Here is a 27,354-nt window from a genome sequence, read left to right as displayed (position 1 = left end):
GGTTGAAGGTCATCCAGTTGTGGTGACACATATTCAGTCTAAAGGTCCAGGTCAACATCTGCAATAATTGATCTCTCACTGAAGAAAAATGGAGTAATGATTCTATTGCACATGATCCCACAATGTGATGAAAAACTTTACAACCACTGCGTACATAGAACAAATCTGAATAACATATCTCATCAATTGCTTTTGTAATACATTTTTTAAATTGTAAAGAGACTTTGTGGACACCCTGTACAGGGTGGGGAAGCAAAATTTACAATGAGCATTTAGTTGTTTTTTCTCAGCAGGCACTACGTCAATTGTTTTGAAACCAAACATATATTGATGTCATAATCATACCTAACACTATTATCCATACCTTTTCACAAACTTTTGCCCATATGAGTAATCAGGAAAGCAAAAGTCAAAGAGTGTGTGATTTGCTGAATGCACTTGTCACACCAAAGGAGATTTCAAAAATAGTTGGAGTGTCCATAAAGACTGTTTATAATGTAAAGAAGAGAATGACTATGAGCAAAACTATTACGAGAAAGTCTGGAAGATACTATTAAAGAAGAATGGGAGAAGTTGTCACCCGAATATTTGAGGAACACTTGCGCAAGTTTCAGGAAGCGTGTGAAGGCAGTTATTGAGAAAGAAGGAGGACACGTAGAATAAAAACATTTTCTATTATGTAAATTTTCTTGTGGCAAATAAATTCTCATGACTTTCAATAAACTAATTGGTCATACACTGTCTTTCAATCCCTGCCTCAAAATATTGTAAATTTTGCTTCCCCACCCTGTATATACATGGAGTGTATTTGTGCTCCATTATGAGCAGACTGTAATTATTTCTACTTTGGTGATTCTTGCCAGATTTCTTTTTTAAATCGTCTTATTCATGTTGTTCCGCCTCCTGTTTCAGATTTCTCTCCCACCTGAACCTCTAGATCTCTCTTTGGACTTCTTCACCTGCCAAGCTCGCCTCATACTCTCACCTCAGGGATGTCATCATCTACACTGCAGGCGATGTGGTACGGTGGGAACGGTCTGGACCAACCTCTGCTGGTGCAGTTACGGCTCACGGTCCCTGAAGTGAAAGGTCAAAGGTTCACAGTGTCCACTTAGCTGAGACAAGACACTATTGAGTGTGTTTATTTGCACAAAATATTCTGATTGTTGCCCTTATTCTGAAAAAGAACAAATTCCTAATTGAATGTTCCCATGGGTAATGAAAATGAATCTGACATTAATATTCACGCTTATTGTACATGCTGCTGTGCATATCCTGATGAAAGATAAGGTTTCTCTGTTGGTGGCAGACACTCCACTGTGTGAACTCAGGCTTCCTTCAAATACCCTCTTTACAAGATCAGCAGTTAATAAGCGTGTTGATATCTTTATTTGTAATGTTTACAAGTAGGTGCTTTTCTCCTTCAGACCAGAAATATGGCCTTTCTTTGGAGCATCGTTACCAAAGAGGATCTTGTAAACATGAACTGTGCATCTCAAGATTAATTTTATTGTTCCACATTATGGGGAAATTTATCCTGCTGCATCCACACAATTATTAAACACATTCAACATAGACAACATGGTAAAAAAAAAAAAAAAAAAAAAAAAAAAGCCATAATCTGATACTTCATTGGACCACCCTTAGCGTTGATTACAGCACACATTTACTGTTATAAGAAGCTTATGCAATGTCATAACATTACCAACTGAATCAACCCCAGATCATAACACTGCCCCCACAGCCTTGTACTGTAGGCCTTAGGCATGATGGGTAATCACTTCTGAAAATGCTCCACGTGGTTAAGATCTAATTCAGAATTTGCTGTTTTCAAAACACATGTCAAAATCAGAATAACATGTATATAAACATACCCAGTGTATTTAATCCCTATATGACTCAGGAGGTAGAGTGGGTTGTCCAATAACTGAAAGGTTGGTGGTTTGAATCCCACTCTGTTGTAGTCAGTCCGTTGTGGTCTTGGGCAAGACACTTCATCCTCCTTGCCTCCAGTGTCATTCACACTGGTGTATGAATGTGTGTGAATGTTCGGTGGTGGTCGGAGGGGCCGTTTGGTGCAAATTGGCAGTTACGCTTCTGTCAGTCTGCCCCAGTGCAGCTGTGGATACATAGTTTACCACCACCAGAGGGGGAGTGTGACAGTGAATGAGTAATGGATCAGTAAAGTAAAGCGGGGTGCCTTGAAAAGCGCAATAGAAATGTAATCCATTATTATTATTATTATTATTATTATTATTATTATTATTATTATTAATAGACCAAATCTATAACTTTACACATTAAGGAAAATTTTATTTGCTTTTATTTGGTCTCTTTAGCAAATCAAGCAATACTGAGCTCTGATGGTGACACGAGTGAAATTCATAACACACACAAAAACACATGAATGAAAGAGTGAACAAATATATCCTTAAGTGATAAGAATCAAAACTTGCATTAGAACACCGATATTTATTCACAACTTATTTCCTGATCTCCCCCATCCCCTTCTATTTATTTCGCTACCTGTATTATTTCTGAAGAGCGAGAAGACTGCAGGACAACCTCTGTGGACGGTGTCCCCAAAGACAGTGTGAGGCCAGCACACGACCCCATCCCAGATGGCTCCACAACCTTTACAGACGAGGTTTAGGAATGAAAAGAAGACAAAGAAAGTATGAATATGTGTCTGTCTGAGGAAGTAATCAAAAGAGAGATCCCATAAACATTAATTCATACACTCATTTACGTCTATACTCTAGCGTTGCTCTATATAGAAATAAAGTAAGGAGTAAATGAGGCGCATCATGGACAATACTTCTAACAATTTCATTTGGACAAGAATAGGGAGAATAGATTATCTTGAGATGGATTACACACATAAAACCTTTACATGCCTCTCCTTAATGTTCTCTTTAGCAGATCCATCATGGTAATACATCTCCTAGTGCATATTCCTCCTGCTTTATGAACGCCTTCAGAGGCCAAGATGACAACTTGTGATTCCCTTTGAAGCATTTACTTAAGCTTTGATTCTATTATTAAAAATTTATAGTGCATATCGCAGGATTGTCGTTACTATTATACAGCTTACGTGCAGCAGCCTAAAACAGATTAATGAAAAATTCAAGTTGAGAACATCAAAACTGAATAAATTACATTTCCCACATCTAACATTTGGTCCCAAGTGGACTGCTTTAGCAAGTTTTGTTTTTTTAGCTTTATGGATGTTGTTTTTCTACTCTTGGTTTTGCACATTATTGTACCTAGGTATAATAATGGTTCCAAACTATGTGAAATTTTAACCTTTAATTGAAAAATACTGGATTTTTGAGTTATCTTGCTAACAGACAAACAAACAAACAGACAAACAATGATGAAAACATAACCTCCGTCGTTCCTTGGCCGAGGTAATTACCAATATCTCCCAAAATATTGGTCCTATCAATTTGCTGTTTTCGCTTGTCTGTTCCTTGACCAAAAATACATAAGTATGCCAAACTGTAGCAGTCAGCTGTTTCAGGATTTTGTGTGATTGTCAAGACACACACACAAAGGCCACTAGGTTTTTATAATATAAATAGTGGTCTGGTTTATTACCTCCGCCAAGGAGGTTACGCTTTTGTTGGCGTTTGGTTTGGTTTGGTTTGTCTGTCTGTCTGTGTGCAAGATAACTCAAAAAATTCTGGATGGATTTGGATGAAAATTTCAGGAAATGTTGATACTGGGACAAGGAACAAATGATTAAAATTTGGTAGTGATTGGGGGTGGGGGGGCCATGGGGGGGCCACTGATCTGCTTTGGCGGAGGTCTGCGCTCTCCGAGTGCTTTTCTTGTTTGCCTCGTTTTTGGGCAGTGCTGAGCACAGGACACTGTGACAGTGAATTTGCAAAATAGTGTCCGGAGAGAAGTTGTTTTGGTGGAATCTATGCCTCATGGTATTGAAATGAGTGAATCTTAGTGTAGTTGCAGCTTGGAAGTTGTGCTTTCATGTAGTGAGAGGGAGTTTCAAAGTGATAACCTACTGACACATAGAAGGAAGGAGAACCCTGCACAACTGAAAAATGCTTATTCTGGCAGAGAACTTCTAGCAACAAAGGCTAACCATGTATGTAACTGCAGGAAACAATGTTCTGAGAGTTAGGTTATGTTTTTCACTGATCCATAAGGAACTTGCACTGAAAATGAGGACCACTGTCTGAAATTACCATATTCTAAATTAGACAAAAGGAGAAACGATTATGCTTAACTCATGTTTTTTATTGAGGGGTATGCCTCACCATCCACCTCTTGAAATCTACACCTATGTCACTGAATCCACTGTCCTTGAATTTCTCTGCTACAGCCGTACAAACACGACGACTGAACTGGAAAAGGAAAACACACACCTTCTGTGCTTCTGTTGCCTTGTTCTGTGATATGCTGAAGGCAGCGGCGCTCCTCTTTCTCCAGTTGAAATATGTATTCACATTCAGGGTGAAGGGTCGACAAAACCTACAGGCAAGAAAGAAGGAAGGAGGGTCTTATACAAATACATTTACACATGTTACACTGACAATTTAGACAAGGTACAGCACGTTACTTTTTAAAGGGCAGTGACTCATTTCACTTGAGTTTGCGGTACATTTAACAGGAAACACTTCCCCACTTAAACAATTACCTTTTGGCAAAACACACCTATTTCCACTGGTGACATTAAGTGAAATGATCTTTCATTATAGCATACAGAGATGGGAAGCTCAGAAAATTCATTAAACAGGGTCGGCCCTGAGGACACAGACGATCGTCTTGGCCTCCAACCGCACTGCACTCCATCTATTGAGTTCAGCTTCCAGAGATTCCTGTGTTTGTCTGCCCCTGCTGATCTGTCTGCTTTCAGATGACAAATAAAATGAGAATAACTGGATTTGCACTTGACTTCTGCTTGACATTTATCTCAGACTAAAACAAATAAGAACAATGTGTATCTTGAAAGAAAGAACTGCTGCCAGGTGGATGTTCTACGGCCATGCAGGGACAAAGGGAAGGACAGGAGCATCAACACTGCAAATTATTATTCTGGCTGTGCCTCAAAGTGTGTCTCTGTGTGTGCAGATTATAAGATTCACTGTATAATATGTGATAACATGTAGTGGTGAAGTTATAGATTCAAACCGACTGGTTTGTAGTGGCTTTACCTTTAGCTACTACAACGGTGTGGAAGGGTTCAACCTGTTGTATTTTCGACTCGTGAATGAATGAATGTCCGGCTGGGTTTCTTTGTGTTTGGATACGCCAATACATTTATTTTCCAGTGTAAAGTCCAAGAGTTCATCACAGTTCACTACTGTCTTTCCAAATACTCTTTACATATAAACAAAATAGGCTTCTTAATACAAAAGAAAACATTCCAAACGCCAACCAACTCAATCTCTCGCTTTCACCGTTTCATGGTCTGAAAATTGTGTGGGGCTGTCTTCACACACACCTCGCCCACCTCACACAGCAGGTATATGCAAGTTTGCCACACCCAAGATGAGTTGCACCTGTGGCAATCACAGCCACACCCACGAAACAATTAGTAAATTAAGGTCAAAACAAAAAAGAGGAATAAACAAACAAAACTGTATTTTGGCTCCAACATGGTTCCAACCTATAGTTACTGCACTATAATTCACTGTTTCTCTGAGTCTTTCCACGTGAACAGTTCACTCATGAATGTAGCAGTCTAACACAACTGACACATTAACACATATGGCACTAGAATTTTAATAGAAAACTAATACGGTTATTTACACGGGCAATAATAAAGATGAAACTGCACAAATCTGTTCTGCTGCACCATGAAACAAACTTCATTAACATTTATCCCAAAGGAAGATATTTTTAAATACAAGAAAAATAACACACCTCCCTGCCTGTGATTTAACTAATTCATTCTAATTGTACTGTGTGATGTAACTGTTGCGTCATTCTGAAGCTCTGTTCCTTCTATAAATCACTTTAATCAGTCTTTTATTATACTATTATTTATTAATATTTTATTTAATCTGTACTTTCTTGTCTCAATATTTCTTTCACTTCATTTTTTTGCTTTCCTCTGGATGTTCCATTTATTTATTTCTAAGCACACTGAACTACCTTTGTGTATCAATTGTTCTGTATAACGTAAATAAATCATCTTGCCTAACAAGATTGCCTGATGATTACATTTAAATACATTTTGTGATCAGCTCTTCATTCTTCCCCCTTGAGGATTTACTTACGGTTGTGTTCAGCTTTTTTCATTTAGTGGCAATTTTAAAAGACTTGTGCAGAGTACTGTGGGTACTTAAATAGAGCAAAGGATACAGAGGATCCACAGACGCAACCTCAAAATTTCTGCGAAAGAAAGACTCAGTCTTATGAAGGATCCTAGACATTGAACAGTCCTCCAGTGAAAAGTTAAAAAGGTTAAAATTTACTTTATTATCGCCACAGGAACATTCAGTCTCTGCATTTTCACCATCCTAATACACACACAGTACTTAGCATTAGCATGTAGCCCATTTGGAGCGGTAAGTTGCCATTGAAGGCTTTCAGGGGCTACATATATCTTTTTTTAAATGTTGGAGGACATAGTTTTATACAAATGACTCCTTGAGGGATCCTTCCATGATAGCTAGAAACAGCCACCGTCTCCTTATTCCAAGTGTATTGAATCTGCATCCTAGTGCCTTTGTGAATCTGTGTTTGACCATCACCCTGCATTTTTTTTTTTTTTTTTTTTTTTTTGCTTTGCTTCAACTTGTCCCTCTGTGCTTGCTTGGTTCCTCTGTCTTTCCATGTATCAAACATTTTTTCAAAGTTTGCCTGCCTGTCAAAATAAAACTGCCGTATTATAATCTGCACATGCTGAATCTGCTGAGTTTATAATTACACCTCTATTTTTAGCAACACAAAAAGCCACAGCAAATCACAAATCACTTGAGTTTTTTGTAAGGACTGCGTTCTCAATAGCTGCGCTAAAGATCCATTTTCAGTTCCCCACAGTTCAACTGAATTATATTGACAATGTAATATCAAACTTCATTCTTTTACTTTAGAGCTGTTTTCAGTGATGGAAAACAGCAAGTCTATTTTTATCACTTTTCTTTGACTCTAAATGTCATTTCCTGTGGCAGCGGGTGGTAGTCTGAGAGTGTTCGCTTTGTGAAAAGCAAAAGCCATTATCACTGTGTTGACAGTTCAATCTCGGTCCTTCCACATGAATGAAAGGGGTTGGGGTGGCAAGTACATGCAGGCCATCCCTGACCAACATACTGGGCGCCCCTATAGCATGATTTACAGGATAGTTCGATGACCAGCAGATTCACACCGGCTTAGTACTCACTGTGACGGTCAAGGTGAGACACAGCCCTTCTGTGGGCAATACAACAGGACTGACCTAGGAAATCTTTTGCATAATTTTAGAACTCTTTTTTTTTTTCCCTCAAATTCCAACATCTTAAAGTACCAATATTACATATTGCTAGCTCCTGTAAGAGGACACTAATTCTGGTAGACACTCAAAAATCTCTGGTGACATAATGCTCAATTGTGGTAAATGACACCATCTGGCCTATAAAACATAAAAAACCTGAAGTCTCTTTGGAGCTCAGTGCTTCCCACACTTTGACTTTATTTGGGTGAGTAACCCAGGCCATGTTAATGGCTGCACAGGTATAGGACTCAGACCTCTGGAGTGTACAGCCTGCTACGTCTAATGGGGTTCACCAGTCTCATAATAAATTTAGAGATATTGTGGCAAATTGTGACCTATACTCAACAGACATTGCAAGACACCTTCCATCTCTTTGCAAACAGCAGAATATCAGTCACTGTATACAAGTGTGATCTGTGTTAAGACAGAGGCTTGATTTCAGCCCAGAGACTCAGTCAACATAACATGGTTTCAGCTTCACAGTAAAACACAAAGATGCTTACAATGTGTACAAGGATAGCAGGGAAACTGTAGCATGAGAATGCTAAGGTGAGCTCATAGACATGTCTTTTGTAACAGAATGCTTAACAACCCTTAGTTAATTGAGTTGAATGACTGTGACATCTGTCAGACAGTGTAGCCTTACAGGACAGGACTGTGTACATCACATGCAGCTGTATTCATTTATATGCATAAAAATACTGACTTAATGTGGTCAAAATCTGTGGAGACAAAATGCAAAAAAGTACAAGATAACGGAGGCACAAATAAAGTAAAATCTATCTCAATAGGAAATACTGGAGCAACTTTACACACACAGTGCCATAAGATAGAGCGCTACCTCTGTAGCAATAAGAAACTCATTCTACGGTGATGCAGTCATTGTTACACCCCCCCCCCCATATAAAGGTGTCCAGGAGAGGGAGGGGTGTCACACCTCTTCGGTCTCCAAAAGCATACAACGAAAAAAGGTTTCTCAATAAAGCCAGTTTATTCAAGGCTGCTTTCTTTAAACAAGGTGTTTACAAAAAGAATGAAACAAAGTAATCTGGGTGAGTACAATTGGACAAAGGTGGTACCAAAATAAATCAAAGAACTCAGCAAACCAAAACCAAACTAACTGGTGACCCCTGCACTACCAAAAGAAACTGGCGGGACAAAAAAAACATCTACCTCCTTGTTAATCCCAAAATAAAAGTACAGAGGGTGGCACCAACCAACTAATCTAGTGTGTATAACATAAAACAATACTCAGTGCAGTGTATAGGGTACCCCATCTTAACTAAACCCAACTCAACTCACCACAGTAGAACAAAGGTAGGACACAAAAGAGCAAAATGGCTCTGACAAAGCATGGACAGAACAAGAGCAGCCCCAGACAGAGAGGCAGGGGTGGATTTATAGTCCCTGTGGCCGGCCAGGATTGGACTGCTCCTCCTTCCTTCACCTGAGCCGGCCCCTTCAGGTACAGCCCTGGAGGAAGTCCCAGAACCATGCCCACACCCGACGACCAGCCATCCCCGACCTAGTGAATAGAAGGGGAGGAGAAACACACACACATATACATACCCATGACCTCAGGCATGTAACAGTCATTGTCATGTTTGTGAGTATACACAAGGGAAAACATAAAGGAAAGGATGGAAGACATCATGAACATTATATTCCATTTCTACAATTACATTCCTCTCAATTCAGTTATATTATGTACAGAGGACTTTTGTGCAAGTTTTGTTGCGGGGAATATGAGCACATTACGCATGGGGATTATAAGATGGTAAAAATCAATTTGTGTGAGAATGTTGCACAACAATCCAACTGTGTTACACAAGCCAATTACATATTATGCAATATACAATATTTCTTGAATTTAACAGATGTTGTTGTTGGCTGAGAGCACTGAGCAATGTTTTGATCACTGCAGGTTCCATATGGCAATGTTTGTTTGTTTGTTTGTTTATTAAATATATTTTATTTAACAGACAGTCTTATGTCTACAAGGAGTTTTCAGATGACAGGAATGCCCAGGGGGATCCAAATGGTAAGATGGCCCAGAATCCATCATGTCCCCTGTTGTTTTGTTGTCTGGTGTTAGGTGTACATAGTCACCTCCAATACTTACTCCTACTTATTCTGTATGTACTATGCTGCTTTCAAGCATCAACTTGAAATGTCAAAACGAACGTCACTATTCCCAAATATCAACCGTGTACACCAAGAAAACAAGTCTGACTGAGTTGTCACAAGAAGTTTTATGTATCAAAAAACTGACAGTAGAAGGTGGAGTTTCATATCTAGATACTCAACAGCCCTGTAGGTTAAATTCATGGGTCTTTTAAAGTAAGACAGCATTGTTTTTTTTATTTCATACTACCAGTGGAATTGGTTAGACTTGCCTATAAAGGTCACAGCACCTACTTTTGTTAGTTTGTTAAATGATGAAATGTTTTTGGCAATGTTATTTATGTAGTGTGTATATATTTAATTTTAATATACACACCCCATTTCCAGAAAAGTTGTTACATATCCTAAAACTACAGCTATAATTAAAGTCTCTTGTATTTGAAGATTCAATTTCAGAGTTTTCACTTACCAACTCAACTGTGCTTTGTAAGCACAGAATAAAATACAGATTCAGATTTTTGATCCTTGCAGGACACTCAGAAACATTGGGGCAGAGACATGTTTATCACTGCTACTTCACCTTTCCCCTTTATTAGACTCTTAAATCATTTGGGAACTGAAGACACTCATTTGCATATTGGGTTTTGTCCATTCTTGTTGTTTATAAACCTTAAAATGCTACTGTCTGTGGTGGCCGTTGCCTGACTCATCTTTTAGATGTCCACATATTTTCAATAGGAGACAGATGCAGACTACAGACAAGGACAGTCCAGTACCAGTGCTCTGTGACTATGAACTGGTACAGAATGATGTCAGATATTGTCCTGATGAAGTAACCACAGAAAAGATGTTAACTTCATGTCAGCATATATCTCTGTAAATGCCAGTCTAAACCTTCATGTTGATGGTGCCTTCACACTAGGGCAGGACAAACTGGATAAAAGGTCATATGATGATGTTTTGAAAAACAATTCACTATCTGAGTCACAATCTCCTTATCACTTAAAATACAGGGAAGTTTCAACCAAACTAAGTTTACACAAACTATACCAGTTGATGAAGACTGAAACCACACTTGAACGTGAGTAGATGCTAAAATATTCTATAAACAGACAGAAATAAACTTACAGAAAGCTATGCTAATAACAGTAATGCTACAAACCCATCAGGATCAGTGTTGTTATTTTAAATTACACAATCCATACAATCCTCTGAAAAATATATTATATATGTTAAATTACAATCCAACAGACCCAATGTAATATAGTAATGAAGTAATAATACTTCACTACTGTACTCAAGTATGTTTTAGGAGAATTTGTACTTTACTGAGTGTTTTATTCTGTGTCCTTTCACTTTTACTTCACTACATTTTCTAACTCAATTGCTTACTTCTTCTCTGATACATTTTTAATGCACAGTATCGTTACTAATTACAAAAAAAATAATTAAAGGAAATTTGGTGTTTTCGCCACTGAGATTACCAGTGACTGCAACAAAGTCAGGAACCTGATTTGTCATTGGGTCTAATCACATAATGCTTAAGTGCAAATGACGGTCCACACTCAACCTGTCGGTGATCTGTTGATGTGAGCAGCAGCATAATATTCAATATTCTGACTGCCTTTGGTTGGTCCTAACACTTACTGGTACTTTTGTTTTTATCACTTGAGTGCATTTAATTGTAGATTACTTGATACACTTAGGTCCAGTAAATACTACATATTTAAAGACTTTAACTTGAGTAGCATTTCAGTTGGTGTCTTGAACTTCTACCAAAGTAACTTTTTGGTAAGGTACCTGTACTTCTACTCAAGTGTGACTGTCCAGTACTTGATACAAGAGTGCCCAGACCTTTGTCACACATATGGAGGTCAGTCATGTGGATACTGATGCAGCCCATATACTGCAGTCTAGATGGTCACTTTCATCTTTGGCATGAAAGACCAAAATTCTTTGCAAATTTGCACTGAGAAATACTCCTTTTGAATTTAGCACAACTCCTGTTTGTAAAGACAAATCCCAGTCTCTGACCTGTTGTCAATTAAGCTAATAATTGTAGAGTCTGACAGAACAGTGTTACGTGTGTCGCAAGGCACCAAAATCTACATTTTAATTTTTTCTTTGCAATTTTATCAGTTAAATAAAGGTTCAGCAGATTAACTAACTACAGGTTTTAGTTTATGTTTTATCTTTCAATGCACTGTAGAAATTGTCCCAGCTTTTATAGGAACAGTTTAACTGAAGTAATCTAAAAAATTAGGCCTGTAACGGTACACGAACCGAACCGTTTCAGTATGCACCTGTTCGGTTCGGTACACAGTTGTACCGAAACGGCACAGTATGATGAGAAAAAGAAAAAGGAACGAAAGACGTCGTTCGATGCGGAACTTTAAATCTGCGCAAGTTTCACACGGACATATTGAAGGAGCACACATTGACCCTAAATATGAAATAGCAGTTGATATAAGGTAAAAAAAAAACAACAAATATGATGTGAACCTGGAAGGAAGAGACTGAAGACCCTCCACCATCATTACAGTCCAGTTTGGATCAGTTCAGGTTCAGGTGAAAGACAACAACAAGGAAAGAGACAATGATAAGACGAACGTTGTTTGGCCCCGAGGAACTACGGTAGTTCTAAAACACTTACACTAGCTCTGTCTGTCTGTCACGCACGCTGTATAATAGGAATAAATAGAACGTTGAAAGTATGTAAAGTTTCACTTTCATTTCACGACAGCGTTCGTTATGTTAGTTATGGACCACACCCCCAGGTATATAACTGCGCGCCTACCCTACCCTACCCCCCGACTCCGCCAAAAAAAAAAAAAAAAAAAAAAAATCCCCCGTGCACACAGGCACACACAAATACACACAGTGTCCTAAACAGTTTGTTCTCTGTCCTAAAATAAATAATTTGGTTCATTGTGTTGTCAGTGTTTCTCTTCAGTTTGTTTAAACAGAATACCAGTTTACCCTCTTGTTAATGTTGTACTTCATGTGGAATTTTTTTGTTATTTTTATGCTGAATGTGAATTGACAAAACTGTGATTAGACTTTTCTTGTTTGTTCGAAACTACCTTTCAGGGAAAAGTGCAATACTAATGTTTAAAATACATTTAGTAATAATAATAATTTATTTTATTTTCTATTTGATTTGCAGCAGCAGAATTATATTATTCCTGTTTTTCTATATTCTAATGTCTCCAAAAATTGGGGGAAAAATGTTAAAAAATTCATAAATACATTAATAGACATTTTGAGGGGTTTTCTTTCTTCCTGTACCGAACTGAAAAAAACCGAACCGTGGCTTTGAAAACCGAAAATGTACCGGACCAAAAATTTTGTGTACCGTTACAGGCCTACTAAAAATACATTCTGGTTCAATGTATCAGCATCAGGGTCTTTGTAACATACGCAGTGGATTGCTAGTGTGGCTTCCAGGGACAATTAAATGGAAGGGGCCATTGTTCATCTGAACACCTGTGCTTTTGTGTTCTAACTAAAGCCAAATTGTCAACTGTGAAAGTCTCCGGGATACATTTCAGAGAGGCTGTGTTGCAGTGTGCCAAAAAAATAAAGAAATATCTCTACATCCCAGTAAAACAGTGGGAGTTTAATTTTCACTGTATCCAAGTCTTAAGTCTCTGCATAGACCCAGAAAATGGCTTGGCTTGGAAGTGGAAGGCACAAAGTGATGTCAGCAGGAATACAATCGGATGTGTGTGTCTGCATAAATAGCATCAAAGAACAAGACATGTGAAATAAAAAAGTGCAGAAGAAGAAAGGAGAGTGAAAAGCAGAAGGCACTCACAGTATAGGCAGACATGTAATCATGGCACCCTTCAATTTTCAGAATTACTTGAAACTGAAAAAGATGTTCTGCTTTTTGCATTTTCTGTGCTACAGTTCTGAGATTGTGGGTCATTGCTTTGGTCCTAGGGGAAGGGAAATGGATCAAATAATGCCTGACAGCAACAAAAGTCACAAATATACCAATTAATAAAGCTATCACTGCTTTTGACAAGAACATTGCACTGCCTTTTGTCCCAGATTCACTTAATTTTCATCTCATTTAAAAAGAACCTGAGGGAAAACACATCTTTCTGTGACAAGATTGAACCAAGTCTTAATGAAAAGAAACTTCATACGAAAAATTCCTCTGGGAGCACAAATACTCCCTTTGGAGAACTGCGGTTTCCTCCATTCACAAGCTTTCACATCATCAGCCGGAGGACATTCTTATTGTGTCATATAAACATTTCCATTAAAGACATCCATGAGCTTCACTGTGAGGAATCAGCACCATCTGCATCCCAACAAACACACCTGGAGCCATTCCATGGGCATAATGGGATATATAAGGTGTATTAGAAAATACAGAACCTCCTTTGGAACACGACTATTTGTTGTCTTTCTCCAACACAATTGGCCACCTCAACCCCTTCATCTCATTTTATAGCTGTCAACTTCTTCACCTCATACAAAGACATGATAATGTGGCAAAGCTTGTGTTTTATGTGTAATAACAAACCCCTTGAGTAAAGATGACAAAAAAAACAACCAAAGAATACAAACAGCACAAAAATCCAGCAGTACACAATCCTAGTGACCGCTGTTGAACAGAAAACTGCTTTCCTGTCATTTTCTTTGGATATAACTACTAGCACTGTCTCCATCAATAACATATAGCGGCATTCAAAGCAACCTGCTGGACCTCTTTGCTCCTAATGCTGTCCTAATAATCTAATGAGCGGTGTTATTGTGCTATTTACTCCAAAAATACCCCTCTTCATGTTCAAAGGCAGACAAGCTATGTGGAAAAATAGCTTACTTCATCTCCTGCAGATAAAATTTAGTTTTCAGCAAGTGTGGTTCAAAGTGAGGGATAAGGTCTGCAGAGACAGCAGCATATTGTTACTGGATAACTGTGGTTGTGCAGCTTTCATTCATTTGTTGCGCATGTAGTGAACAGTCAGGGAGGTCATTTATTTTCCACGCTGAATGATGTTGTTAAATGGCACATTGTACCGCAGATGGAGGCCATGTACCACACATGACTAACCTGTTTATATGCAAGGGAGTGCTGCGAAGACATTTTATTCTACATAAAAAATGGCAGCTGAAAGGAATACAGATAGAGCTGTGAATAGCAGGGGGTAAGGACTAAAGCGAGAGTCAAGCCTGGATGGTTACCTGCACCGACGGTGTATAACGTGCTGGCGCATTTCAACTGCATGATGGGACAAACACAGACACTATAGACTGCATTTAGGAGACAAGAACACAGATATAGGAATAGAAATAGACAGGGCTCTGCAAAAAAAAAAATCTGGGTAATATGAGCCATGAAACTAAATGCAAAGCCAAAGGCCCCTCCACGCTGCCAGGTTGGTGCGTATTCTGCTGCAAAAATGTTCTCTGAGAGGTGAAGCCATTATCCACTAACTACCCAAAAAGGGGCCATCAGATTGGGCTCACTTTACAGATGTTGCCTTCTATTTTCAACAGTGAGTGAGGTACATTTTACACTGCTTCCACAGTATTCTGAACAGGATCAGAGTATATGTTTATTCAATCTAAAAGTGAATTAGACCAGGGCTGAGTATCTTTGTAAAGATTTTGATACTAGTACTGAAGTACCTTGGCTTCAATACCAGTTCCCCATTTTGACAAAAAGAAGTTTACATACACATTACCATGTATCTCATTTGCATTTGTATCCACTTAAAGTAGTTTTACTGAAAAAAAAAACAAAAAAAAAAACAGGCATATTTACAAGTTTTTTTCTGCATACAGAATTAAAAGGTAGCCAGCTCCATCACAGTCACTTCCAGCTCTTGATGGGGGTGTCTCCTAAAAGACAATGCTTGTAAAAAGCTACAGTCATGTTGAAGACATGGCATATGTGATAAGGATGGCACCACCTCTACCTCTTGCCCTTTGGATAAGATGCCCCTGATGAGATTCACTCCTTAACAGCGTTTCTGCTGGTAAGGTGCACCACGGCAAACTCCATGCCACCACACCATACATTTCAAACAAAAAAACCATCACCGTCACACTAGACTTATTATATATATGTGTAATATATGATAGGCAGGATAAACGTCCTGCCCCCTCCGATGAAAGTTTGTGAAGATTCAGGAGGTAGGGAAAAGATAAATGAGCGTTAAGTTTCACTTTCATTTCCTTGGACCACACTGCCCCATACCCCCCTTATTATAAGGACAAAATTATAGGACGGAAACTGTCTGTTTTGGCAACGATCCAGCTGATGTCATCATGTCTATGCATGTGCTGATGTCAGCATATTAATAGACTCCATATATGTGCCAAGTTTGTAAATTGTACATTGAAACAAAATTGATGTTTTTTATAGACATTTGAAATTTCCCATTATAAGTAAATGAGAGAAGAACAAAGATTTTAAAAATTGTAACCAGATCTGTTCTGGGTCACTGGCAATCTATAAACCCAATTTGTTATTAATTCAACCAATAGTTTTGCCGCTACAGACAATTCAAATTTCGCCATTATAAGTAAATTTAAAAAAAAAAAGATTTTAAAAATTCATAGAAAATTTGAACTTTGACCTAGTGTTCCCAAAATGTAATCAGATCTATTCTGGGTCACTGGCAATCTATAAACCCAATTTGGTATGAATTCAACCAAGAGTTTTGCTGCTAGAGTGTTAACTACCAAACGAACCGAACCAAAAACAATACCCCTTGCCTCCCCTTCAGGGGGTGGGGTAATAATAGGACCAATGTCCCACTATCTCACCAGAATGTTCTATCGATAATCAATACTAAGTTGAATTTCTGAGGTTGTCAGGTTCAGCCGCTAGGTTAGAGTCCTGTGGTGTTGATGCAGGAGATCAACCTCCCAATAGAAGTGGGCATTACTTTCACTGAAGGATAATTCAACTAATTAAATGAAAGCCCATATGTGACTTCCTATCAATTAATAGTAACTATATTGATATCTGTAACCATTTCCATGTTATAAGCCATTAAAATATGGCCCATTATAAGTAACAGTAAATTTTTAATATTTAAAAATGTCATAAAAATATCAAAAATCTAAATTTCTAAAAACTGCAAACAAATGTTGTAGACATTGTCCCAAGGAAGCTACAGATAAAATTCTAAACGAATCCGACCAATAATTTTGTAGGAGAAGATGTTGCTAATGAAGTCAATAATTAAGACAATGACAAAGACAACGGCAAAGACAACGACAGAGACAGTACCTCAGTACCCCAGTGAACTAATAAACAAGCCCACCGTCAAAAATGTTTCTACAGCGGTAACACTAGTTTTAAATATTCAGCTTGTGAAATTACAGTCTTTTACAAAGAGTGTTGTAGTACTGTACTGCACTTAAATGTGTGTGTTATACCGTGTTCACTTGCAGAGGTGGTGTAAAGTGTTTCGCTGAGGAAGAAATAATAGATGAAGAATTACTGCAAATCCATCAACTGGAGCCTGAGCTTCTAAACACCGACATGCAGCGAGTGTGATTTACAGATGCTTTAGGGTTACTTTATAGAGTTGAAAAGCATAAAACTCCAGTGGCTCAACTTAGTTCACCTGAATATAACAAATATAAGAATCCATCGCACACAGAATAAGCCTCCAGAAACCAGACAAAACTAGAGGAAAACTTACGATTTGGTTGTAAATCACCTATACTTATTAAGAGTTGAGAAAATTGTGATTCAGATCATGGAAAGTGATTCTAACTCAAAAGATGGTCACATGACCTTTTGTGCGGCTTGCTCAGCCTTAGTCCACTGTATAAAAATAATTCAGTTGTGAAACAATTCAGAGAATGGGACAAGCATATTTCTAGATTTGTTTGGGGAACAAAAAGACCACGTATAAAGCTCTCTGTCTTACAGTTGCCGAGGGACAGAGGAGGCATGGCTTTACCTTGCCTTAAACATTATTACATCGCAGCCCAAGTAAGATCACTAGTACTTTGGTGTAGTGAGTCCTATACAGCCAAATGGAAAGGCATGGAGTTTTCCTCCACTGAAGTTCCATTACCTTCAATTCTTGGCTGTCTGGACTGCGCTAGAGCAGCCCTACAGTTGGACAATTTATGTGTATGTAACTCAATTAAAATTTGGTTACAAGTGGTCAAGACATTTGGTCTTCATAAACAAATTAGGATCCTAAACTGGCCTGTGAGTGACCCGCACTTCAACCTGCACTACATGACTACAGATTTAGACAGTGGTCTAAACATGGTCTAACTGCTTTCTGCAGGATACTTTCAAAAGGACAGATGGACAGTTTTCAAAATCTTTCTCTCAAATTTGGACTTGGTAAACATGATTTTTTCAGATACCTCCAACTCCGTGATTACTTTGCAAAGGAAATTCAATGTTCTATGACACAGACTCCCTCTCATCTAATTCAAATACTGGTAGAAGCCTATAAAGGTTCCAGTAACAAAAACATCACTGGTAAAATTTATACAGCTTTGAATTCAAAAGACAATGAGATATATTTTCACGCAAAAAAACAATGGGAGAGGGACCTGCAAGAGGAAATACCAAATGAGATATGGTCAGAGGGGTGGAAGTCTCAAAACTGTACTACAAATTCACTATCATGGAGGGATTTTTGTTGGAAATGTCTGGTCCGTTTCTTTATTACACTTGCACGAAAATCACATTCTTCTGGAGTTCATTTTTCCTGCTGGAGGGAGTGCGGTTCACTCGAGGCAGATCAAGTACATGTATTCTGGTCCTGTCCTGGTATTGTTGGCTTTTGGGGAGAGATGATTAAGTTGATGTATTCAGTTTTTGGTGTTCATTTTGATATGTCATTGGCTACTTTGTTTTTTAGCATTCCCCCAGAGGAATTACAGGAAAGAGACATATATTTATTTAGAATACTGCTTGCCGCAGGCAAAAAAGCCATCACCAAATACTGGCTTAAAAAGGACCCTCCCTCAATTTCTTTGGTGATAAAAATTGTCAACCAAATCCATTTAATGGAAATGATGACATACAATCTCCGCCTACAACAGCATAAGGGTGTAAAGTACTGGAAAAAATGGGACTTTTTCATTCAATCTGTGGACAGTAAACAGTCTGTAAATGTGTGAATGTACCTGTGACCTGTGACCGTGTTTCTCTTTTGTTTTGTATTTTATATGAAAACAATAAAAAATAAAGTACAAAAAAAAAAAAAAAAATTCAGTTGGAGCTGTAAAAGTGCAAGTGACTGCTTGTAAAGACATTCATCGATTCCCTCTCAAAATGTAAAACTAGGTTAAAAAAAACACTCTTAAAGGAGTGATATTTTGCTTTTTTAAATGGAATCATGCATTTTAAAACATTTCCCTGTGGTCTACATGAACTGTAAATGCTATGTTTGGGTCTGAATTCTTCATTAATTCAACTCCACAGGTCCATCTTTAACCCTATTTCTGAGTAATGACACCAGAAAGGTCGTTTTGAGCGCTGGCCCTTTAAATGCAAATGAGCCACTTAACGCCCCACCCCCTCCAGGTTGTTGACTGTGCTGTTCTGTCCCATTCAACCAACAACTGAACATTTTATTAATCGTTTCAAAGTTTGGACGTATTTTCAGTATGGACTACAACCGCTGCTGCTGCTAAACAACTATGGCGTACTCAGAGAAATGTTCATCGGAAGTCTTGACCTTATTTGTGCAAATGTCACGATGTAACTAGTTATAAAACTTAACAAATTAAGCAGGTATTGAAACGGGTTGTAGAAATCCACTCAATTTTTGCAAGAATGAATATGAAGATAGCTTTGCAGCACCTGGAGGGTTCAAATTCAAACTTTATGAACTATTACAGTCTCCAAATACACAAATAAATGAACCAAAGACTAATAAAAGTGGGTTTAGCAAACTATGACCCCTTTAAACAATATGAACATAAATGAGACGGCTCTGCAAGATAGATCCAACACTTTACTCATTTTTACCACAAGCTACCAGGCTATTTTAGTCTTTTCCATCCTAGTACTTATTTCTTTCTCTCTTTCATGTTCTAAAGAGACCAGTCATGCACTATTAGTTGACTTGTTTTTTGTGACTGTGGTTTCTATGTGTGCATGTGTGTATGGGTGTTTTGTTTTGGTTTTTTTAATGGAATTCATCAGAATTCTCTGCAGTCCTGAGCTGATAAAGAGAATAGAATGAAGAGCAACACAGTTATGAGTGTCTGCCCTCTTCCCCATTCTCTCACTTCCACGCTGATCATCATACCACCCGTTTGCCTGCTTCTCATATTTCTATTCTGTTGTGGAAATTAGTGAGGCGGTCATGTAATAATAACCTTGGAAAGCTGTTGATTGAAAAAAAAAAAGCATATGCCAGTGTTGAGGTGTGAATGTGTACAGTTCAACCTTGTGTCTTGCTTCACCACTCAGAGGCCAAAACAAATTACACAATCGCTGTACTCAGTAACATGAAGTCATTTACGTTTATGTAATTGAGCGAATCAAAAGAAAGAAAAGAAAGCAAAAAATAGCCAAAATACTGCTTATATAATGATATCAGTGCATTTTGAGAATCCTAAAAGAGTCATTTTATTAACTAAAGTGGAAGTTGGAACTTGTGAGTAGTTGATATTTATGCCTTGACAAAAGTGACAAACAATTAGGTGGATATTTAAAACCGTGGTGATGAATTATCTGTCAATAGAGTAATCAGCAAATTGCTTCACTTCCACAGTATGAAGCCTCAATCATCGCATCCATCACACTGATATACTACTGCTGTTCCCTGTTTACTGAACGAGGGAGTCTTCTACAAATATAACACGTTTGTCTTTCACCACATGTAAATGGATCACATTACATGAATACAGAGGTAGTATACAGACACACAAGTAGCCATAAATAAAGGCGGAAAAGGCTATATATAAATATCTGCTACCTTGTGTCACATCATGTCAAACAGAGCAGCGAAATATTGCCTTTAAGGGGAGACTGGGTGTGGATGTAACACTTTTTGCTACAGCACCTGTAACTCAATAGCCAGTTGACTGCAGCTCACACCAGATCAGCCTCCTGCATGAATGTCACAAATGTTTAGAGTTAATGTCAGATCGATGCTGTTCCTTTGTTGGACATGTGTTGGAATAGTCAAGTAAAAGAAGCAAAAACAGAGGCAATATCATAATATGCTGTAAAAAATGGTGTAGAAATAAAAGAAACTACTGCTAATCACAGTTTTGGTAAGTATGATCATTTATGCTTGGAGAACATCATATGAAAGCATTTCTTTAAAGCCACTATACTTCATTTATAGTTTCTTCAAGAAAATATGGTCATAGTGCGATTTCACTAATAGGTCTTAATAAATTGTTCAGCCCCACCTTATGCCTGGATAACAAATATATGTCATTAAAAATTTTAAAAAATTAATGAACCCCTTGACATGACCGTAAAAATTCAATTAAACACTCTAAACTACAAAAAAAAAAAAAAAGCTTTTAGTGCAGTTTTCCCATACACACCTTTGTTTCCCCTGTGTGGTGTGCTATATATACTTGTGTACTCTCTAATAATATTAACAACACTACATGTCCATATCTTGTGTGTAGGACGTAATTGTGAATGAGCAGATTTGTCTATTGCTAGGCTGTTTTTCTTTTCTTTGCCTCTATTATTTTCTTTTCTTTTTTCTTTTCTTTTTTTTTTTTTTTTTTTAATTTGACCTCTTTTGTTTTATGAGTACTTTGGTATTTTTCATCACTATCATTAAGTGTATTTTGTAGGACCAGGAGTGGGACGGTGAGGGGTGGGGTGGGTGGGGTGGGTTTTTTTTTGTTTTTTTTATCCAATTTAACAGATAATTGTAATAATCAGATCTGACGTGTTTCCATTCACTTAAGAAATGTAATAATTGATAAACCTTGGTTTAGACGCTTGGTCCATTATCACATTTCCTTTGGAGTATGTACGTACATAGTGATGGTAGACTCAAACTTCCTGTTGTCTACCATGTTTGACTACGTAACTTCTGTTTTCTACTATATTAATTGTTTACACATGCGCAGATGTAAAAGAACAAAATAAATCAGATTGACCTGAATACATGCAACAAGACATGGGAGTATTGAGGAGAAATCCAGATTACTGCTGTTATCTGATAAAACACAACAGACTATCCTGTTTACAAGATAACTTGAATAATCTGACAACTCCAGATATCAGATAATGATCAGAGGATTGGTGTGCATCCTCCAATCCAACATCTCGATACCTAACTCTATGTGTGAAATGAACTGTCTTTTAAAATTATCTTTCATTTTATTTGAGGATTAATAACTGGAAAACTAAACATTGTAGTTAAAGTAATTAATACCTCAATAAATACATCTGAATCACAGTAGTAAATTAATAAATGTGGAATTAACTCTAAAAACCTGGATGGATTCTTTTTAAAATTATATTATTATGACAGAGATTTGTTACAACTCACCCCATCTCTATCAAGATTATTCCTATGCATCTCTTTCTAATTTGACAAAAAAAATCTAAATTCAACCAGTTGGCTTTTTGTAATATATTAATTATAAATATATTTCTCAGTTAGATACAAAATATATTTTTAGCAAAGTAAGTAGGTTTTTTAACAAATTTTTATCCTTGGTTCATGTAGCCAGAAATTTAATTCATGAATCACCCATTACATTAAAAAAAAAAAAAAAAAAAAAAAAAAAGAATAAGATTCAGTTTTTTGGACATATCACCCAGCTCCAGCTACTGTATTAGCATGGTGGTTTCACATGAACAGGTAGAACACATCACATTTTTCTTGACACTACAATGTGATCTACAATCAAATCAAATGATTTTATGTAAACTATTTAAGTATGAGGTTAGAGCACATTCTTTGGCATTATAAGTAGTTTTGTTTTTTTTTCTCTGTACTGCATCTGCATGTGTGTTATTAGAAGGCTGACATCTGTCATGTGACCATAGGATTCCTCACTGATTCTCACCCCATGTTACAACCATACCCGGTCTCCCCTACATTCAGTTATTTTGATTGATAAATTAAAAAGCCTCAGCTTCTGCAGCGCGTTTTTCAATGCAACATGTATTTAATAGAAGGCAACCTGTTGTAAGAATAAAACAGCTGCATCCAATATTATTATAGAGGAGCTTTGGCTGAAAATAAATGAGACAAAAGCATTAACACAACTACATTTACATTTACATTTATGCATTTGGCAGACGCTTTTTTCCAAAGCCACTTACAGGGGAAAAACAATCAAATCAATCAGTCAACTACCAGAGTATGCCTGGTTTTAACCAGAGCCCATACAGTATCAATATAATAAATAATAAGATCAGAAGAAAGAAGAGAAAAAGACAATAAGCCTGTGAATCTCAGCTTCAGCAAATTCATCTAAACTGATGTCAACAAACAACTCAAACACACTCAACACAAAAGCCTGAAGTTTCTGCGTGGAAAAATTCCTTCTTTAACAAATGGGAAAAAGTGAATTACTCACAGTGGGAGCCAAACACAGTGGGAGAAACATCCGTGTGAGATGGAGCCGGGGCATGTTGTCTGTTCAGCAGAGCTGTTGTCAGTCAGACTGGACCTAGTCCCCCTCCATCAGGATGCGGAGTCCCCCTCTCCTCTCCGAACACTGAATCAAACCCACTCACAGCCTCCACTCAGCTACAATAGAAGAATGCCGGGGCGGGTTTTCAAAATAAAATCACCACTTACAACTAGGAGTAAACAAACTGGTCTGATTTTGCGTAAATAAAGTATTATATTATTTTTCTACGGTCAACAAAGAGACGAAAAGCGTCACTGTTCATGACACCGCGGAGGGAACATACGGTCTACTGAGCAAAGTCCAGCATTAATGTGGCGACATAGGACTTTTAATCTGAAGGAGCACACAGGCTTTAACTGAACACCAGTTTCACAACTGGGATGTCTTCCACTCAGGAACCACCGCACCGTGTCGCTAAACACTCGTTACTAAATTGGACTTATTTTAGGAAGATGTGTGGGAAGTATGACAGGAGACACGGATACAATTCATGTGTTTTCCTCAAACATTAGCCCATGAATGTCACCCACAGTCTGTTAGAAACACTCATACACTAGGTCTCACTTTGTGTCTCAGTTTTGAGACACCTCAGCTCATCAGCAGTCTGTGTGGAGAACACAACTGCGTTTATTAGTGTACGATAACATGGAACCGAGACCATCCAAATCGTTAGCTTCAAGGTGACATCTAACTTCACTCTCCTGACACTGAAGCTTCATTTTATGCAGATATCACAATTTGGCCAAAAATATGACTTAGACAAGTATGCTATGAGGCTAATGAAATGTGTTTTTGTTACCTTATATCACCGTTTATGCCTGTGGAGTCCATCATCCCAGATAGCAAATATTTTGGCAGTATTATGGCACACATTTGGCCTTTTTAGCTTTCTTTTGGCATCATGAAAGCCTTTGGCTTTACTGTGGTATGATGAAGGTTATCCATAATACACTGAACAAAAATATAAACGCACCACTTTTGTTTTTGCTCCCATTTTTCATGAGGTGAACTCAAAGATCTAAAACTTTTTCTGTGTACACACAAGGTTTATTTCTCTCAAATATTGCTCACAAATCTGTCTAAATTTGTGTTAGTGAACACTTCTTCTTTGCTGAGATAATCCATCCACCTCACAGGTGTGGCATATCAAGATGCTGATTAGACAGCATGATTTTTGCACAGGTGTGCCTTAGGCTGGCCACAATAAAAGGCCACTCCAAAATGTGCAGTTTTATCACACAGCACAATACCACAGATGTCACAAGTTTTGAGGGAATATGCAATTGGCATGCTGACTTCAGGAATCTCCACCAGAGCTTTTGCCTGTGAATTGAATGTTCATTTCTCTGCCATAAGCCATCTCCAAAGCTGTTTCAGAGAATTCATGAAGAAGACTGTGTGAGGAAAATGGTGGTCACACCAAATACTGACTGCTTTTCTGACCCCCCTGGACCACCCAAAACAGTAAAACTGCACATTTTAGAGTGGCCTTTTATTGTGGCCACCCTAAATCACACCTGTGCAATAATCTCGCTGTCTAATCAGCATCTTGATATGCCACACCTGTGAGGTGGATGGATTATCTCAGCAAAGGACAAAGGAGAAGTGCTCACTAACACAGATTTAGACAAATTTATGAACAATATTTGAGAGAAACAGGCCTTTTGTGTACATGGAAAAAGTTTTAGATCTTTGAGTTCAGCTCATGAAAAATGGGAGCAAAAACAAAAGTGGTGCGTTTATATTTTTGTTCAGTGTAGATATGGAGGCACCAGCGGTATATGGCTGAGTTATGGTATATGTGTGGTTAACCAAAAGACTGAGCAAAGAGCGGGGTCAAGTATAGGGATGGTATGGCATGTTTACGGCAAGACAGAAGACTGACTAAAGAGCGGCAACATCTTATTCCATATATGGATGTGTTTTGGTTGTGTTTTGGCATATTTCTGTAAAGCCAAAACACTGCGCAAAGAGCAGGAATTTCTACCCAGAGAAAACCCCACTTCATTTTAAAAGTGTGATCAACACAAATTTTGGGTGAATTTTGGCCTCCTTTTGGCCTCTCTTTGCATCAGTTTTGGCTACTTTTTGGCTGGATTATGGGGATTTGGGGCTTTTCTGGGACAATTATGGCCATATTTTGGAAGTCCGCAATTAGTTTTGGGTGAATTTTGGCTTCCTTCTGGTTTAATTTTGGCTTGCCTATTTTGGGCCATTTAGGGCCCATACATCCGTTCAGAACTTTGCCAAATGGCATGCCAGTTTTGCACCAGATTTAAGCCATAATGATTTTGCTATCTGGGATGTAGTGCAACCATGTTGATGGACTTCTCTCTTCTCTTTTTCTTTTATGTATTTCAATGTCTGTCCTTTTTGTTGAATTACTGTCAAATAATTCATTTACTGGGACCATTATGTGTCAGTGGCGGATCCAGAAAAAAAATGGAGGGCAGGGGGGGGCAGAGTGGTAGGGTCCAGGGTCAGAACCCCGGTGGGGGTTCAAGGGGGCAAAGAGAAGCAAAATTAACATTATAAATACTCCAAATCACATAAAACTGTATATTTCTTTAATTATCATACACTAATAAAATGAATACAATTGAACCTCACTAATGTGAACACTTTTGGAACCAAAGCAAAACGTTGGTTTTAATAAGTTTGTCCTCAGTTATGGCTTTGAATTTCATTGTATTCCAAATCATTTAAAATTAGAAACAACAGGATACATAGAGATATAGACCTATGATTGACAACTTTCTGTCATTCACTCAGTCACTGGCTGTGTTCAAACATATTTAATACTCAGTCCATGCACTTCTATAGTTCCCTCTGTATAATAATACATTCCATACCTTCTGTGACTGCCTGTTTGTTTTTCAATTCAGACTCAAACGCTGCTTGAACAGATAGTTGTCTCTTCATGATTAGACTTTAGACTTAACTCCCTTTACCATATAGACTCTTGTCATAAATGGCACATGCACAGTAGACTCTCCTCCAATATAAGATAGAAGAGCCATGGAACGCATAAATTTGCACTTCAAAATCATGTGGATGGATAGCTCAGCAAGTAATGATAGGGTCTACACTCTGGGAAACAGGTGTTCAAATCACAGCAAGAGCAATTATAGTGCTCTCAACAATTTACATGTTCAAACGGTGGGGCTCGGAGGGTAGAGGTAAATGCAGAGGTAAATCCGCTATTGTGTATTAACACAGATAATATCCTCATTATTAAAAAGACCAAAATGGTCCAAACACTAACTTTCATATTCCTTACGGCCACCGCGGGTGAGTGAGATGAGGTCAAAGGTGTAACCTGGAATTTCACCACTAGAGTACACTAGACTTCATAGACTCAGTCAACCACATCCCGTTTCACTGAAACACAGCAGACTCACACCCTTCGAAAAACTTACTGACAAGAACTGAAATATATATTGTTCCCTTGCAACAGTTTTGTGAAGAAACAGAGCGACTTGTCTAAAATGAAAGTATTTATCAGAATTAGAAATGTTTAATCTCTTATTCCAGTGGTTCCCGAAACTTTTGTGCTCCAGACCCTAAAATCAATTGTAAATCAGCTTTTTTATATTTTACATAAATAATTGTCAACTCAATTACAAGAGCCCCACAACCCTAATTTGGGGAAAGATAATCTTAGGCCATTGTCTTTGTTCTCGTCAAGCAATTTATATTGATAATTGAATATCACTGTGTATCAGCAGTGCAACAACTCCATTGTGTTTGATTGAAAACTAGGTAAAAAAAAAAAAAAAGCAGTAAAATTTAGCCTGTTTGCTTCTGTGGTCCTTTGTAGGTGTTAACAGTTTATTAAAAGCTTATCAAATCATACTTACTGTCATTTTCATATAATTAGGTACCAGTGAAAACATTATATTCATTTTTGGGATTAGATTCACTTAAACTCCCTAAATGTTAAACAGTGGACCTCTAAATCTGGAATTTGATCAGTTTTGAATTCACATAGCTGCTGTTGTAGATTTATAAAAACTCATAGATAAAAATTAATAATGGTACATTTCTAAATGAGAGAAATGCCACAGAGATAATGTGTTGATCTTGCTGCTCCGAGGTGTTAAACACTGAACACGACACAGATTAGTGGATGCAGGAGGCTTCATCACTCTCCCACTTTATTTGTGTTTATGAGGTGTCCAACAGATCTATTAGTTACACGGTTTATA

General features: G+C 37.8%; 1 protein-coding gene across 1 annotated transcript in view; it reads right to left on the bottom strand.

The window, feature by feature from the left end:
• ghrhrl (growth hormone releasing hormone receptor, like) overlaps nt 1–23,378 on the bottom strand; it is a 43,465-nt gene extending 20,087 nt beyond the window's left edge. Inside the window, exons 1-4 of the mRNA XM_030132856.1 lie at nt 23,090–23,378; nt 4,389–4,494; nt 2,527–2,634; nt 986–1,077 (exon numbers count right to left, since the gene is read on the bottom strand). Coding sequence (XP_029988716.1) covers nt 986–1,077; nt 2,527–2,634; nt 4,389–4,494; nt 23,090–23,143 — 360 coding nt within the window. The 5' untranslated portion in view covers nt 23,144–23,378. The remainder of the gene's footprint in view (nt 1–985; nt 1,078–2,526; nt 2,635–4,388; nt 4,495–23,089) is intronic.
• Between the last annotated feature and the right edge of the window lie 3,976 nt (nt 23,379–27,354).

This window comes from Sphaeramia orbicularis, chromosome 4 (genome assembly GCF_902148855.1).
Source record: "Sphaeramia orbicularis chromosome 4, fSphaOr1.1, whole genome shotgun sequence".
NCBI classification, from domain to species: domain Eukaryota; kingdom Metazoa; phylum Chordata; class Actinopteri; order Kurtiformes; family Apogonidae; genus Sphaeramia; species Sphaeramia orbicularis.
This window is presented reverse-complemented; position numbering and strand designations above follow the sequence as displayed.